The sequence below is a fragment of the Bombina bombina genome, chromosome 3 (assembly GCF_027579735.1).
Source record: "Bombina bombina isolate aBomBom1 chromosome 3, aBomBom1.pri, whole genome shotgun sequence".
Taxonomy (NCBI): domain Eukaryota; kingdom Metazoa; phylum Chordata; class Amphibia; order Anura; family Bombinatoridae; genus Bombina; species Bombina bombina.
The window spans coordinates 303,233,899-303,246,438 of record NC_069501.1 but is presented as its reverse complement, the minus strand read 5'-3'; the positions used below and the strand labels follow the sequence as shown (position 1 = coordinate 303,246,438).

The window sequence follows — 12,540 nt, the reverse complement described above, 5'->3', positions numbered from 1 at the left end:
ATTACAGCCGTTAATTGTTGCATAGTAAGGAGTATTGGCGCGCTAGATGTACTAGGGGCCTCCTGAGTGGGCAAGACTCGTGTAGACGAAGGAGGGAATGATGCAGTACCATGCTTACTCCCCTCGCTTGAGGAATCATCTTGGGCATCATTGTCATTATCACATAAATCACATTTATTTAAATGAATAGGAATTCTGGCTTCCCCACATTCAGAACACAGTCTATCTGGTAGTTCAGACATGTTAAACAGGCATAAACTTGATAACAAAGTACAAAAACGTTTTAAAATAAAACAGTTACTGTCACTTTAAATTTTAAACTGAACACACTTTATTACTGCAATTGCGAAAAACCATGAAGGAATTGTTCAAAATTTATCAAATTTTCACCACAGTGTCTTAAAGCCTTAAAAGTATTGCACACCAAATTTGGAAGCTTTAACCCTTAAAATAACGGAACCGGAGCCGTTTTAAACTTTAACCCCTTTACAGTCCCTGGTATCTGCTTTGCTGAGACCCAACCAAGCCCAAAGGGGAATACGATACCAAATGACGCCTTCAGAAAGTCTTTTCTAAGTATCAGAGCTCCTCTCACATGCGACTGCATGCCATGCCTCTCAAAAACAAGTGCGCCACACCGGCGCGAAAATGAGGCTCTGCTTATGCTTTGGGAAAGCCCCTAAGGAATAAGGTGTCTAATACAGTGCCTGCCGATATTATTATATCAAAATACCCAGATAAAATGATTCCTCAAGGCTAAATATGTGTTAATAATGAATCGATTTAGCCCAGAAAAAGTCTACAGTCTTAATAAGCCCTTGTGAAGCCCTTATTTACGATCGTAATAAACATGGCTTACCGGATCCCATAGGGAAAATGACAGCTTCCAGCATTACATCGTCTTGTTAGAATGTGTCATACCTCAAGCAGCAAGAGACTGCACACTGTTCCCCCAACTGAAGTTAATTGCTCTCAACAGTCCTGTGTGGAACAGCCATGGATTTTAGTTACGGTTGCTAAAATCATTTTCCTCATACAAACAGAAATCTTCATCTCTTTTCTGTTTCTGAGTAAATAGTACATACCAGCACTATTTCAAAATAACAAACTCTTGATTGAATAATAAAAACTACAGTTAAACACTAAAAAACTCTAAGCCATCTCCGTGGAGATGTTGCCTGTACAACGGCAAAGAGAATGACTGGGGTAGGCGGAGCCTAGGAGGGATCATGTGACCAGCTTTGCTGGGCTCTTTGCCATTTCCTGTTGGGGAAGAGAATATCCCACAAGTAAGGATGACGCCGTGGACCGGACACACCTATGTTGGAGAAAACAGTGCCCAAAACAATTTTTCACCCAGTACCTCAGATAATTAAACGATTTTAACATGCCAGCAAAAACGTTTAACATCAAATAAATGAAATGTCATTAGAAAGCCTGTTGCTAGTCGTTCCCACTGCAAGTTAGGCAAAAGTCTTATGCATACAGTATTATCCCAGTGAAGTGCCATTCCCCAGAATACTGAAGTGTAAATATACATACATGACAGCCTGATACCAGTTGCTACTACTGCATTTAAGGCTGAGCTTACATTATATCGGTATGGCAGTATTTTCTAGTCAATTCCATTCTCAGAAAATAATATGCTGCTACATACCTCTTTGCAGGTTAACCTGCCCGCTGTCCCCTGATCTGAAGTTTACCTCCTCCTCAGATGGCCGAGAACAGCAAGATGATTTTAACTACGCCGGCTAAAATCATACAAAAACTCAGGTAGATTCTTCTTCAAATTCTACCTGAGAAGGAACAACACACTCCGGTGCTGTTTTAAAATAACAAACTTTTGATTGAAGGTATAAAACTAAGTATAATCACCACAGTCCTCTCACACATCCTATCTATTAGTTGGGTGCAAGAGAATGACTGGGTGTGACGTAGAGGGGAGGAGCTATATAGCAGCTCTGCTGGGTGATCCTCTTGCACTTCCTGTTGGGGAGGAGTTAATATCCCAGAAGTAATGATGACCCGTGGACTGACCACACTTAACAGGAGAAAGAGGCCTCTAAACAGAAGGAGCTGAACCCAAATCAGAACCAGTCTGAACCATCAAGGCCACAATATTCGCCCCTAGGGAGGGAGAAAGAAAACATGCAAACAAAGTTGAAATCCAGACCGTCTCATCCAGTAAAAGACATTTTTTCAAAAAGTTAAAATCCTTAAACACACACCACACTGATAAAAATTCCCCTAGATGCACCTACAGGCTAGGTATAGAAGAAGATGATCAGGTACTCGTCACATCTGACGAGTTTTGGTTGTACCTGTAATCATAGATAACTGCTACTAGCTCCCGATCATACGTATAACACTAGATCTCTTCCGATTGGTTCCTACCTGGCACTCCCCTTTCCTTGATTGGACTACTTCTTAAACCTATTCTCATATACAGTAAACAAATGTCATCACATAGTGTTGAATAGGTATACCCAAAGATGAATACTTAGTAGTAGATTAACATTGTTATCAATTAACGTTAGCTCTTTTATCTTTTAACATGATGGTAAATTTACACCTCTCGTTCAGCCCTCACTTAAAGGGACAGTCTACCATAGAATTGTTATTGTTTTAAAAGATAGATACTCCCTTTATTACCCATTCCTCAGTTTTGCATAACCAACACAGTTATATTAATACACTTTTTATCTCTGTGATTACCTTGTATCTATCTAGGAACCTTCTTTCAGCCCCCTGATCACATGACTGACTGTTTATTATCTATTGTCTTCAATTTAGCATTGCTTTGTGCTAGATCTTAAAGGGCCACTAAACCCAAAATCTTTCTTTCATTATTCAGATAGTGACTAGAAATTTAAACAACATTACAATTTACTTCTATTATTTATTTTGCTTCATTTTTTAGATATCCTTAGTTGAACAAAAAGCAATGCACATGGTGAGCCAATCACACGAGGCTTCTATGTGCAGCAACCAATCAGCAGCTACTGAGCATATCTAGATATGCTTTTCAGCAAAGCATATCAAGAGAATAAAACAAATTAGATAATATAAGTAAATTAGAAAGATGTTTAAAATTACATTCTCTTTCTAAATCATGAAAGAAAAAAATGTGGGTTTCATGGCCCTTTAAATAACCCCCTGTGCCTGAACACAGTGTTATCTATATGGCCCACGTGTACTTTCTGTCTCTTTGTGTTGAAAAGAGATTTAAAAAGCCTGTGATAAGAGGCAGCCCTCAAAGGCTTAGAAATTAGCATACTAGTCTGCCTAGGTTTAGTTTAAACTAAGAATACCAAGAGAAAAAAGCAAATTTGATGATGAAAGTAAATTGGAAAGTTGATTAAAATTACAAGTCCTATCTGAATAATGAAAGTTTAATTTATACTAGACTGTCCCTTTAAGGGATAATTAATGGCTACATTCCGTGCAAACAAACAAGTAGTGAATATATTTTACAAACTTATATTGTATTGCAAGTGTAAATTACATAACATATCACTCAGTATACTCCTCTCTTTCAAACCTTATAATTGTAACTCATTGCACAGACTTGTGCGCCTATATTTAGCGCTCGCCACATTCTTCACTATTAGTATAGAGAGTCCTACTTAACCTGGTGTCATCTAAAGTGGAGCACAAAAAAAAGAACAGGTACACTTCCTATAGACTTAAGGGAAATCAAAGGCAATCACTATATATATTTCTTACACCAATAACATCTTATTTAATTCATGCCTGAAATATTACTCATCTATATCATAGACTTTATCTGTGCTATCAGCTTTACCTTTTCCCCCTAGTTTTATGAGCAAAGGGCATTCTGTATCCCCATTCTATTATCTCACAGATTTATGTTCTACTTATTCTTGAGACATGTTTATGAATTATCAGTCTAAATTATGCTCACTTCATAGACTATCTATATACAAAAAAAAAAAAAAAAAAAAAAAAAAAAAAAAAAAAAAGGGGAAGAAAATATAGCAATTGACTTTAAAATGTACAGATTACTTTCCCAATGATTAATGAGATCCCATTCTGAATGAAAGCCTTATTGGTAACCTTGTAAATAGCTTAAAAATCCAAAAGGCCTCTCTCTTGTAGAGAAGTTTTTCTCTATCCCCTCCTCTCAAGGGCTGCTTAACATGCTCTACTGCTTGCCACTTAAAGGAGCTTACATTCTGATGATGATCTTGTATGAAATAGGCCACCAAGGCTGAGCACTCCTTGCCACATCTGATGTTACTAAGGTGCTCCCTTATCCGTGATTTCACCTCCCTAGTGGTGAGACCTATGTATTGGCGTTTACATTCGATACAAGAGAACAGGTATATTACAAACCTCATTGCACAGTTAATGCATTGGGAAGTTTCAAATCTTTGGCCAGTAACATATGATTTAAAATGACGAGTGACCAGTATATAGTCACATACCTTACACAGCACACTGCTACATTTAAAAGTGCCCTTCTGTAACAACCAGGAGCTTGCACTCTCCAATTTGGGAAGACGGGTTGGAGAGAGCATATTCCCTAGTGTCATACTTCTAGTAAATAAGAATCTACATCCCTTCTCAACAATGGGCTTCAAATTTTCGTCAGCCCTCAGAATTGGCAGGTTCTTTTTAATGATCTCACATACTTTGCTATATTGGTTACTATAATTTGTAACAAAATATATCTCAGGGCATCTATTATTTCTTCTTCCTTGACATTTGGTTTCTTCCTTTAGCTTTCTCTTGTCTCTCAGAGTATTTTCCCTGGGTATTGTGTCTGTTTTTTGGCATTCTGGATACATTTATTATCTGTGTATATATTTGTAGCATGCTTTTGCTCTTGTGTTCTGTGCAACTGTGGGTGGGAATTATGAAGGGATATTACTGAATATTCTCTGTAGTGGGTTTGGTGCATGGACACATTTCTGTGTGCTTGATTAGGGAGAAAGAAACGACAGACAACACATAGGTCTAAACGTGTCCCCAGAACAACTTCTGTAGAAGTAAACAGTGCGATCAAGAAATCGCGAGTATCGATTCCAGAAGGAAACCCCCCGAAGGAGTAGGAAACCAAACATGAGCTTTTAAAAACAAATAAAAGTAATCCTAACCGGATTAAATAAAAGAAAAGGCAACCAGTATGTTTTTGCCTAAAAAGGAACAGACACACCGGCAGGGATAGGCTAACGGAACCCTGCTCATCCAAGCTCAGATTGGAAAGGATACTCAATACCAGACTATAGGAAGATTACTTCATCCCCTTATATTTTATTCTGTAAGCTATTTGAAGAAGACTGCGAACGCCTATATCCATTAATGATGGGATCGTCCAACAACGCCAAAACGTGCCATAACTGAAGCCGAAGGAGCGCCAGTCTATAATGAAAAACACAGCAGATTTCCACCGGAGCCTAAGGAACAGTCACTCCCCCCGGAGAGCTGAAAGGGCCACCCCATGCCTGTGGGGCCCGGGTTGACATAATTTTAAGCAGACATCTGGAACCTGCAGATGTGCCATCGCCATCAGGATTTGAATATGGAAACGTGCCGCAACCTCCGGAGGGAACAAACCCCCATCTAGGGAAGGATAAGCATAATCTGGGTCACCTGCACGTGTAGCAACAGTAAGTGGTAGGGAACTCGCCACTCCAGGGACAGCACCCCCAGAGGCGGATGGTTCATCGGCCCCTAGATTCCCCGATCCTGAGGAATTGGGCCCTCTAGCACAGTCTATGGAGCATAACTGACTGTCACGTGTCATCTGGGCCGATTCATATTCATTACAATGAGTAGAATCTGAATCAAAGACCACTTCAATCTCAACATCACAATCCTCCATAATTGGGATATGAATACAAAAAAATGGACCAAATAAGAAAAAAATCTAAACGGCACCTCACACCCACAATGGCTGGGGCACTCACCACCTCCTATGCACCAGCGGACCAGAATTTCTCCGACGCCACATGGTCATGAATGCGGAACTGGAGAGGCAAAAACGTGACCACACCCGGTCACAAAGGTAAGCCGTACAGTCTAGAAAAAGCGTGCCCGACCGCAAAGGTCGCGTCACTTCCAAGGCTCTTATGTTCCACAAAACCATGAGCCTCAGTAACACTACACATAAGCAGGTCGAATCACATAACAAACATGATTAAAACCCCCCTCCCTTAGGAGATTATAACCCTTGATTGCAATATACAAAAGGAGCCACACTCAGATAACCCTAGATGGTCCAGCAAGGTGGTAGCTTCTCGGGAAAACATTTCTAATACAAACCAATCATGAGAAAAGTAAAATAAAACTATCTTACCGGAATCTACGCCGTGAAACAGCAACATCGCCCTTCAAGTGTGACAGATAGTAGCTTAGCCTCTGCCATGGACTTGAGAGAAGCAGGCAGCAAAACTCAACGCTGATTGCTTATGGAGCTGTTAAAAATGAGTCGGGATGGTTTCGCAGAAAGACTCTTCCTGCATCGCAAGACTCTAACTTTCATCCAAGCTCTCACTGAGAGGCTGACAGGATTACTTAAAACTCCAGTCCCATGCCGAAGAGTACTACCCTCCATAAGAGACAAATCGCAAACTTCTGAGACTTCTCTGCCAACCTCCTGGGACGAAGGCAAACAATGACTGGGGGATGAGGGCAGTGGGAGGAGTGTTTGGGCCTTTGGCAGGGGTGTCTCTGCCTCCTCCTGGTGGCCAGATTCTGAATTCCCAAAAGTAATGAATGCAGCTGTGGACTCTTTCCATTTATGAAGAAAAAGGGGATCACTGGATTTAAAGTGCCCTACTAAGTGATGTAGGGAAGCTATATTTCCTAGGCAAAAAAGTGTTTCAGTGGGAGAGCAAACAAAGTTCACTGGCTATGCTGTACCTCTGTCAGAGTACCTTCTAATAGCCTGTGTCTGTGCTGTGGTAAGTGGTTTACATGAAGTAGCACCCCTCCACTGGTTTACCAGTCACCAAACTGCAGCAGTATCCAGTAGAGAGCCCATCCAGTGCTTGTACAAGTACGGCAGAGGATTTCTGAGGAAATACCATTATCACACAGGGGGACACTAAGGGACATGTCCCCGCAACGCTTTAGGGTAGTTAAGTTTGAAATCCCTAGGGAGATATTGTGCACATAACAGGGTATTCCTATGTCCCTGTATCATTCAGCTTGCTGGAAATCTCTTCTGTCTTCTTTGTGAATGATATGTCCCAGGGATAAAGTGTCTTACATTGATCTGAGCTCCTAAACATTAATCCATAAGCAAGCAGCTGTAATACTTCTATTCTCAACCTTCTTCTGGAGGTCAGGAACACAACTGAGGAAAGATGGGAGGGAATTTAAGCTTGTGTGGGTTCATGGCCTCTTCCTAGTGGAGGGAATTATATCCCAATATGTTATGGATCCTATGGACTATCATCATTATACGAAAGAAAGCTAGTTTTAGATTTAGTGTGATTTGGCAACAAACTGCTAGATTTTAGATCACAGATTTTGTCATCCATGGCAACCAGGAATAGGACTACATTTACTTAAGGGAACTGGCAGACGTAAACACAAATAAAAAACACATAGAATTGAAAACACAACTGACCTTGGCAATATCAGAAACAGAATTCCAGTAACCACCACTTAGGGAGAACTTCCCACTCCCTATCCTTGCAAGTATCTCTTCAGGTGTGTCGTCAGGTCCATTTGCAAAAGGAGTATAACTGTATAAATTACATAAGAATAGCTTTGCATTAAAACATAAGCAAGACAATTAAAAAAAAAAAAACAACCCACAAAAAACAAACAGAATGGTTTATCAATTAATGGCAAGTATGGAAAAAAAAATGAGATGTTTTGAGGATTGATTTTACAAAATCAGTAAACACATGAGTTAACCATAAAAGACCCACTGAATTGTGAATGCATTCCTAATTTAAAAAATATCTTGTACCTTTCAGAGTTGATTACCACTGCAGAGTATAATTGTTTCATTCTTTTTTGTAAATAGGCATCTCTGCATGCACTCACCCAGTCAGCATAGTATAAAGTAGAACCCCCAGGCTCCAGATGTCACAAGCAGCATCATACCCTTGACGCTTTAAAACCTGTCAAAGGTAAAAAAAACACAAGTGTAAAAACTCAACACTGTATTCATCATAACTTACTAATGATTTTTTCCTGAAGCGTGAACCATATCTCCTATCTCTACTTAGAATAGTCTAGAGACAGATTATTATACACATCTCAACTTCAGATAATAAACTAGAATACCAGTTGCTTGAGGAATGGTGCTTTACAGATTTAGAAAACAGTGGTTTATTGATTGTTATATTATGTGTAATGGTGCTGGCAGAGTTGGGAATACACCTGGTTTTGCATAAAGTTGTGCCTTTGTTAGATATATTTTGTTTATATTTTGTGCTTGGAAGTTAAAAGTCAAGTCTTAAAATTTACACCATGCAGGGCATCTGGGAATCACTGCAACTAAAAACAAAAAAACTGGAAGTCCTATTTTATATTTAATTATGTGCAAATTTCTGATTCAGCTAGATATTAAACAGTGACTGTTTGGACTATTGCACAAACTCATCTACAGCTAGTGCTTATTTTCCAAAATTAAGGGAGATATACATACTAAACAGCAGCTAATAAACCAAGGTTTCATAAATATTAGGCTGGCAAAAGTTTTTATACAGACAGAATTGTATAAATAGGCATAGTGTGTTCTTATTTGGATGAAAATAATTTCCACAATCAAATTTTGGCAACTCATCACTGGTTTTCTTGTGGCACCCCATTTGAGAAACACTGATCTAGCATATCTTCATGAATATTCAGGCTGAAACAAGCTTTGAGGGTTATCTCCACAAAATAAAACTGATTTGAAAGCACTAGACCGCTTACGGAAAAGTTTAAGAATTTATCATCCAAAAGTCAAACGACCTGAAACATACTGGATGTGTATGGCGTTGAACAGTATGAAAAGATCCATAGTCACTGCCAAACCAAAAGAAAACAAAAATTCCACAGCAAAATGGAGGAACATTAGATAATTTTAGTGGATAGAAAGACGGAGGTAAACAACCTTCATATGAATCATAATAAAAGTGACCTTGTTCCAAGGCCCTTGTTCAAAAGACCTTGAAATGTTCTGTTTGAAATATATCCGCTACCTTTGAAACAATGAAAAAAAGAGGAGCACAAGTACCATGTCCGTAACTGGCAAAATTATATACTACTCCCAGATCATATTGAAGCACAGTCAAGATGCTATCCTCTTCAAGAGGTCTCAAGAAACATTAGAAATAATTTTTTTTGGATGACTAACAAAATATATTCTGAAACTATAGGCAAAATACTGTCTGCTCAACAAATGAAAAAATATAAATGTATGCTTACCTGATAAATTAATTTCATGGTGGTGAGTTCACGAGCCATTACTCCTGGTAATGCCACTCCTGGCCACTATGAGAAGGTACAGATTCAAAAAACTCCAAGAGCACTTAAAGGGACGAGAAACACTTTTTTTATTTCATGAATCACACAGGGCACACCATTTTAAAACAACTTTCCAATTTACTTCTATTATCTAATTTGCTTGGTTCTCTTGATATCCTTTGCTGAAAAGCCTACCTAGGTAGGCTCAGGGTCTGGGAGCTAGCTGCTGATTGGTGGCTATATATATATATATATATATATATATATATATATATATATATATATATATATACACACACACATACACACACTATATATATATATATATATATATATATATATATATATATATATGTGTGTGTATATGCGAGAAAAGAACTAAGGGAGGCAGCAGCATAATAATCACAATGGTTTATTGGCACAAAAAACCACAACGTCTCAGGGGGTCACCCTTGTATCAAGTGGATCCACATGATTAAGGGGTGACCCCCCCCGATACATTGTGGGCTTTTTGTGTCAATAAACCATTGTGATTATTCATGCTGCTGCCTCCCTTGGTTCTTTACTATTTGTGGGATTGCAGTATCCTGGGCAGTATCCTTTGACTTTTGGCTGCATATAATATATGCCTCTTTTTATTGGCTTACCAATGTGTTCAGCTAGATCCCAGTAGTGCATTGCTGCTCCTTCAATAAAAGATATAAAATGTATAATAGAAGTAAATTAGAAAGTTGTTAAATATATGCTCTATATAAATCATGAAAGAAAATGTTGGGTTTTATGTTCTAATGCTCCCACTTCACTGGTAACTAGTCTGACTTCATGCATACTTGAACTGCCACCAGAAGAAAAGAAAAAAAAGGATGATCTTGTAGACTCTCACCACCATGAAAGAAAGGAATTTATGAGGTAATCATAAATATTTTCTTTCATAAGGGTGGTTACTCCTGGAAACTAATACTCAAGCTGTGGAATGGGGCGGGACAAAAAAATTGCTATGGAAAAAGGAATGTGGGCTAACCTGACAACTAAGTAGAGAGAAGGGGAAAACATAATTTATGCTTACCTGATAAATTCCTTTCTCCTGTAGTGTAGTCAGTCCACGGGTCATCCATTACTTATGGGATTATATCTCCTCCCTAACAGGAAGTGCAAGAGGATCACCCAAGCAGAGCTGCTATATAGCTCCTCCCCTCTACGTCATACCCAGTCATTCGACCAAAACCAAACGAGAAAGGAGAAACTATAGGGTGCAGTGGTGACTGGAGTTTAATTTAAAATTTAGACCTGCCGTAAAAACAGGGCGGGCCGTGGACTGACTACACTACAGGAGAAAGGAATTTATCAGGTAAGCAAAAATTATGTTTTCTCCTGTTAAGTGTAGTCAGTCCACGGGTCATCCATTACTTATGGGATACCAATACCAAAGCTAAAAGTACACGGATGACGGGAGGGACAGGCAGGATCTTTACACAGAAGGAACCACTGCCTGAAGAACCTTTCTCCCAAAAACAGCCTCCGAAGAAGCAAAAGTGTCAAATTTGTAAAATTTCGAAAAGGTGTGAAGTGAAGACCAAGTTGCAGCCTTGCAAATCTGTTCAACAGAGGCCTCATTTTTAAAGGCCCAAGTGGAAGCCACAGCTCTAGTAGAATGAGCTGTAATTCTTTCAGGAGGCTGCTGTCCAGCAGTCTCATAGGCTAAACGTATTATGCTACGAAGCCAGAAAGAGAGAGAGGTAGCCGAAGCTTTTTGACCTCTCCTCTGTCCAGAATAAACGACAAACAGGGAAGAAGTTTGGCGAAAATCTTTAGTTGCCTGCAAATAAAATTTCAGGGCACGGACGACGTCCAGATTGTGCAGAAGTCGTTCCTTCTTTGAAGAAGGGTTAGGGCACAATGATGGAACAACAATCTCTTGATTGATATTCCTGTTAGTGACTACCTTAGGTAAGAACCCAGGTTTAGTACGCAGAACTACCTTGTCTGAATGAAAAATCAGATAAGGAGAATCACAATGTAAGGCCGATAACTCAGAGACTCTTCGAGCCGAGGAAATAGCCATTAAAAACAGAACTTTCCAAGATAACAGCTTGATATCAATGGAATGAAGGGGTTCAAACGGAACACCCTGCAAAACGTTAAGAACTAAGTTTAAGCTCCACGGCGGAGCAACAGTTTTAAACACAGGCTTAATCCTGGCCAAAGCCTGACAAAAAGCCTGAACGTCTGGAACTTCTGACAGACGTTTGTGTAAAAGGATAGACAGAGCTGAGATCTGTCCCTTTAACGAACTAGCAGATAAACCCTTTTCTAAACCTTCTTGTAGAAAAGACAATATCCTAGGAATCCTAACCTTACTCCATGAGTAACTCTTGGATTCGCACCAATGTAAGTATTTACGCCATATTTTATGGTAAATTTTCCTGGTAACAGGTTTCCTAGCCTGTATTAAGGTATCAATCACTGACTCCGAGAATCCACGCTTTGATAGAATCAAGCGTTCAATCTCCATGAAGTCAGCCTCAGAGAAATTAGATTTGGATGTTTGAAAGGACCTGTCTCAGAGGCAGAGACCATGGTGCATACCAGGTCCTGCGTGGCCATGCAGGCGCTATTAGAATCACCGATGCTCTCTCCTGTTTGATCCTGGCAATCAATCGAGGAAGCATCGGGAAGGGTGGAAACACATAAGCCATGTTGAAGACCCAAGGTGCTGTCAGATCATCTATCAGTACCGCTCCCGGGTCCCTGGACCTGGATCCGTAACAAGGAAGCTTGGCGTTCTGGCGAGACGCCATGAGATCCAGATCTGGTTTGCCCCAACGCCGAAGCAGTTGGGCAAACACCTCCGGATGAAGTTCCCACTCCCCCGGATGAAAAGTCTGGCGACTTAGGAAATCCGCCTCCCAGTTCTCCACGCCTGGGATGTGGATCGCTGACAGGTGGCAAGAGTGAGACTCTGCCCAGCGAATTATCTTTGAGACTTCCATCATCGCTAGGGAACTCCTTGTCCCTCCCTGATGGTTGATGTAAGCCACAGTCGTGATGTTGTCCGACTGAAACCTGATGAACCTCAGAGTTGCTAACTGAGGTCAAGCCAGAAGG

At 39.9% G+C, this 12,540-nt stretch overlaps 1 protein-coding gene across 2 annotated transcripts in view; it reads right to left on the bottom strand.

The window, feature by feature from the left end:
- The window catches only part of RPS6KA3 (ribosomal protein S6 kinase A3), a 466,291-nt gene that overhangs the window by 53,677 nt on the left and 400,074 nt on the right, over positions 1 to 12,540 (bottom strand). For both annotated transcript variants that reach the window (XM_053706379.1, XM_053706380.1), the window contains 2 exons: positions 8,026 to 8,102; positions 7,601 to 7,718 (listed from right to left, as the gene is read on the bottom strand). In XM_053706379.1, coding sequence (XP_053562354.1) covers positions 7,601 to 7,718; positions 8,026 to 8,102 — 195 coding nt within the window. The remainder of the gene's footprint in view (positions 1 to 7,600; positions 7,719 to 8,025; positions 8,103 to 12,540) is intronic.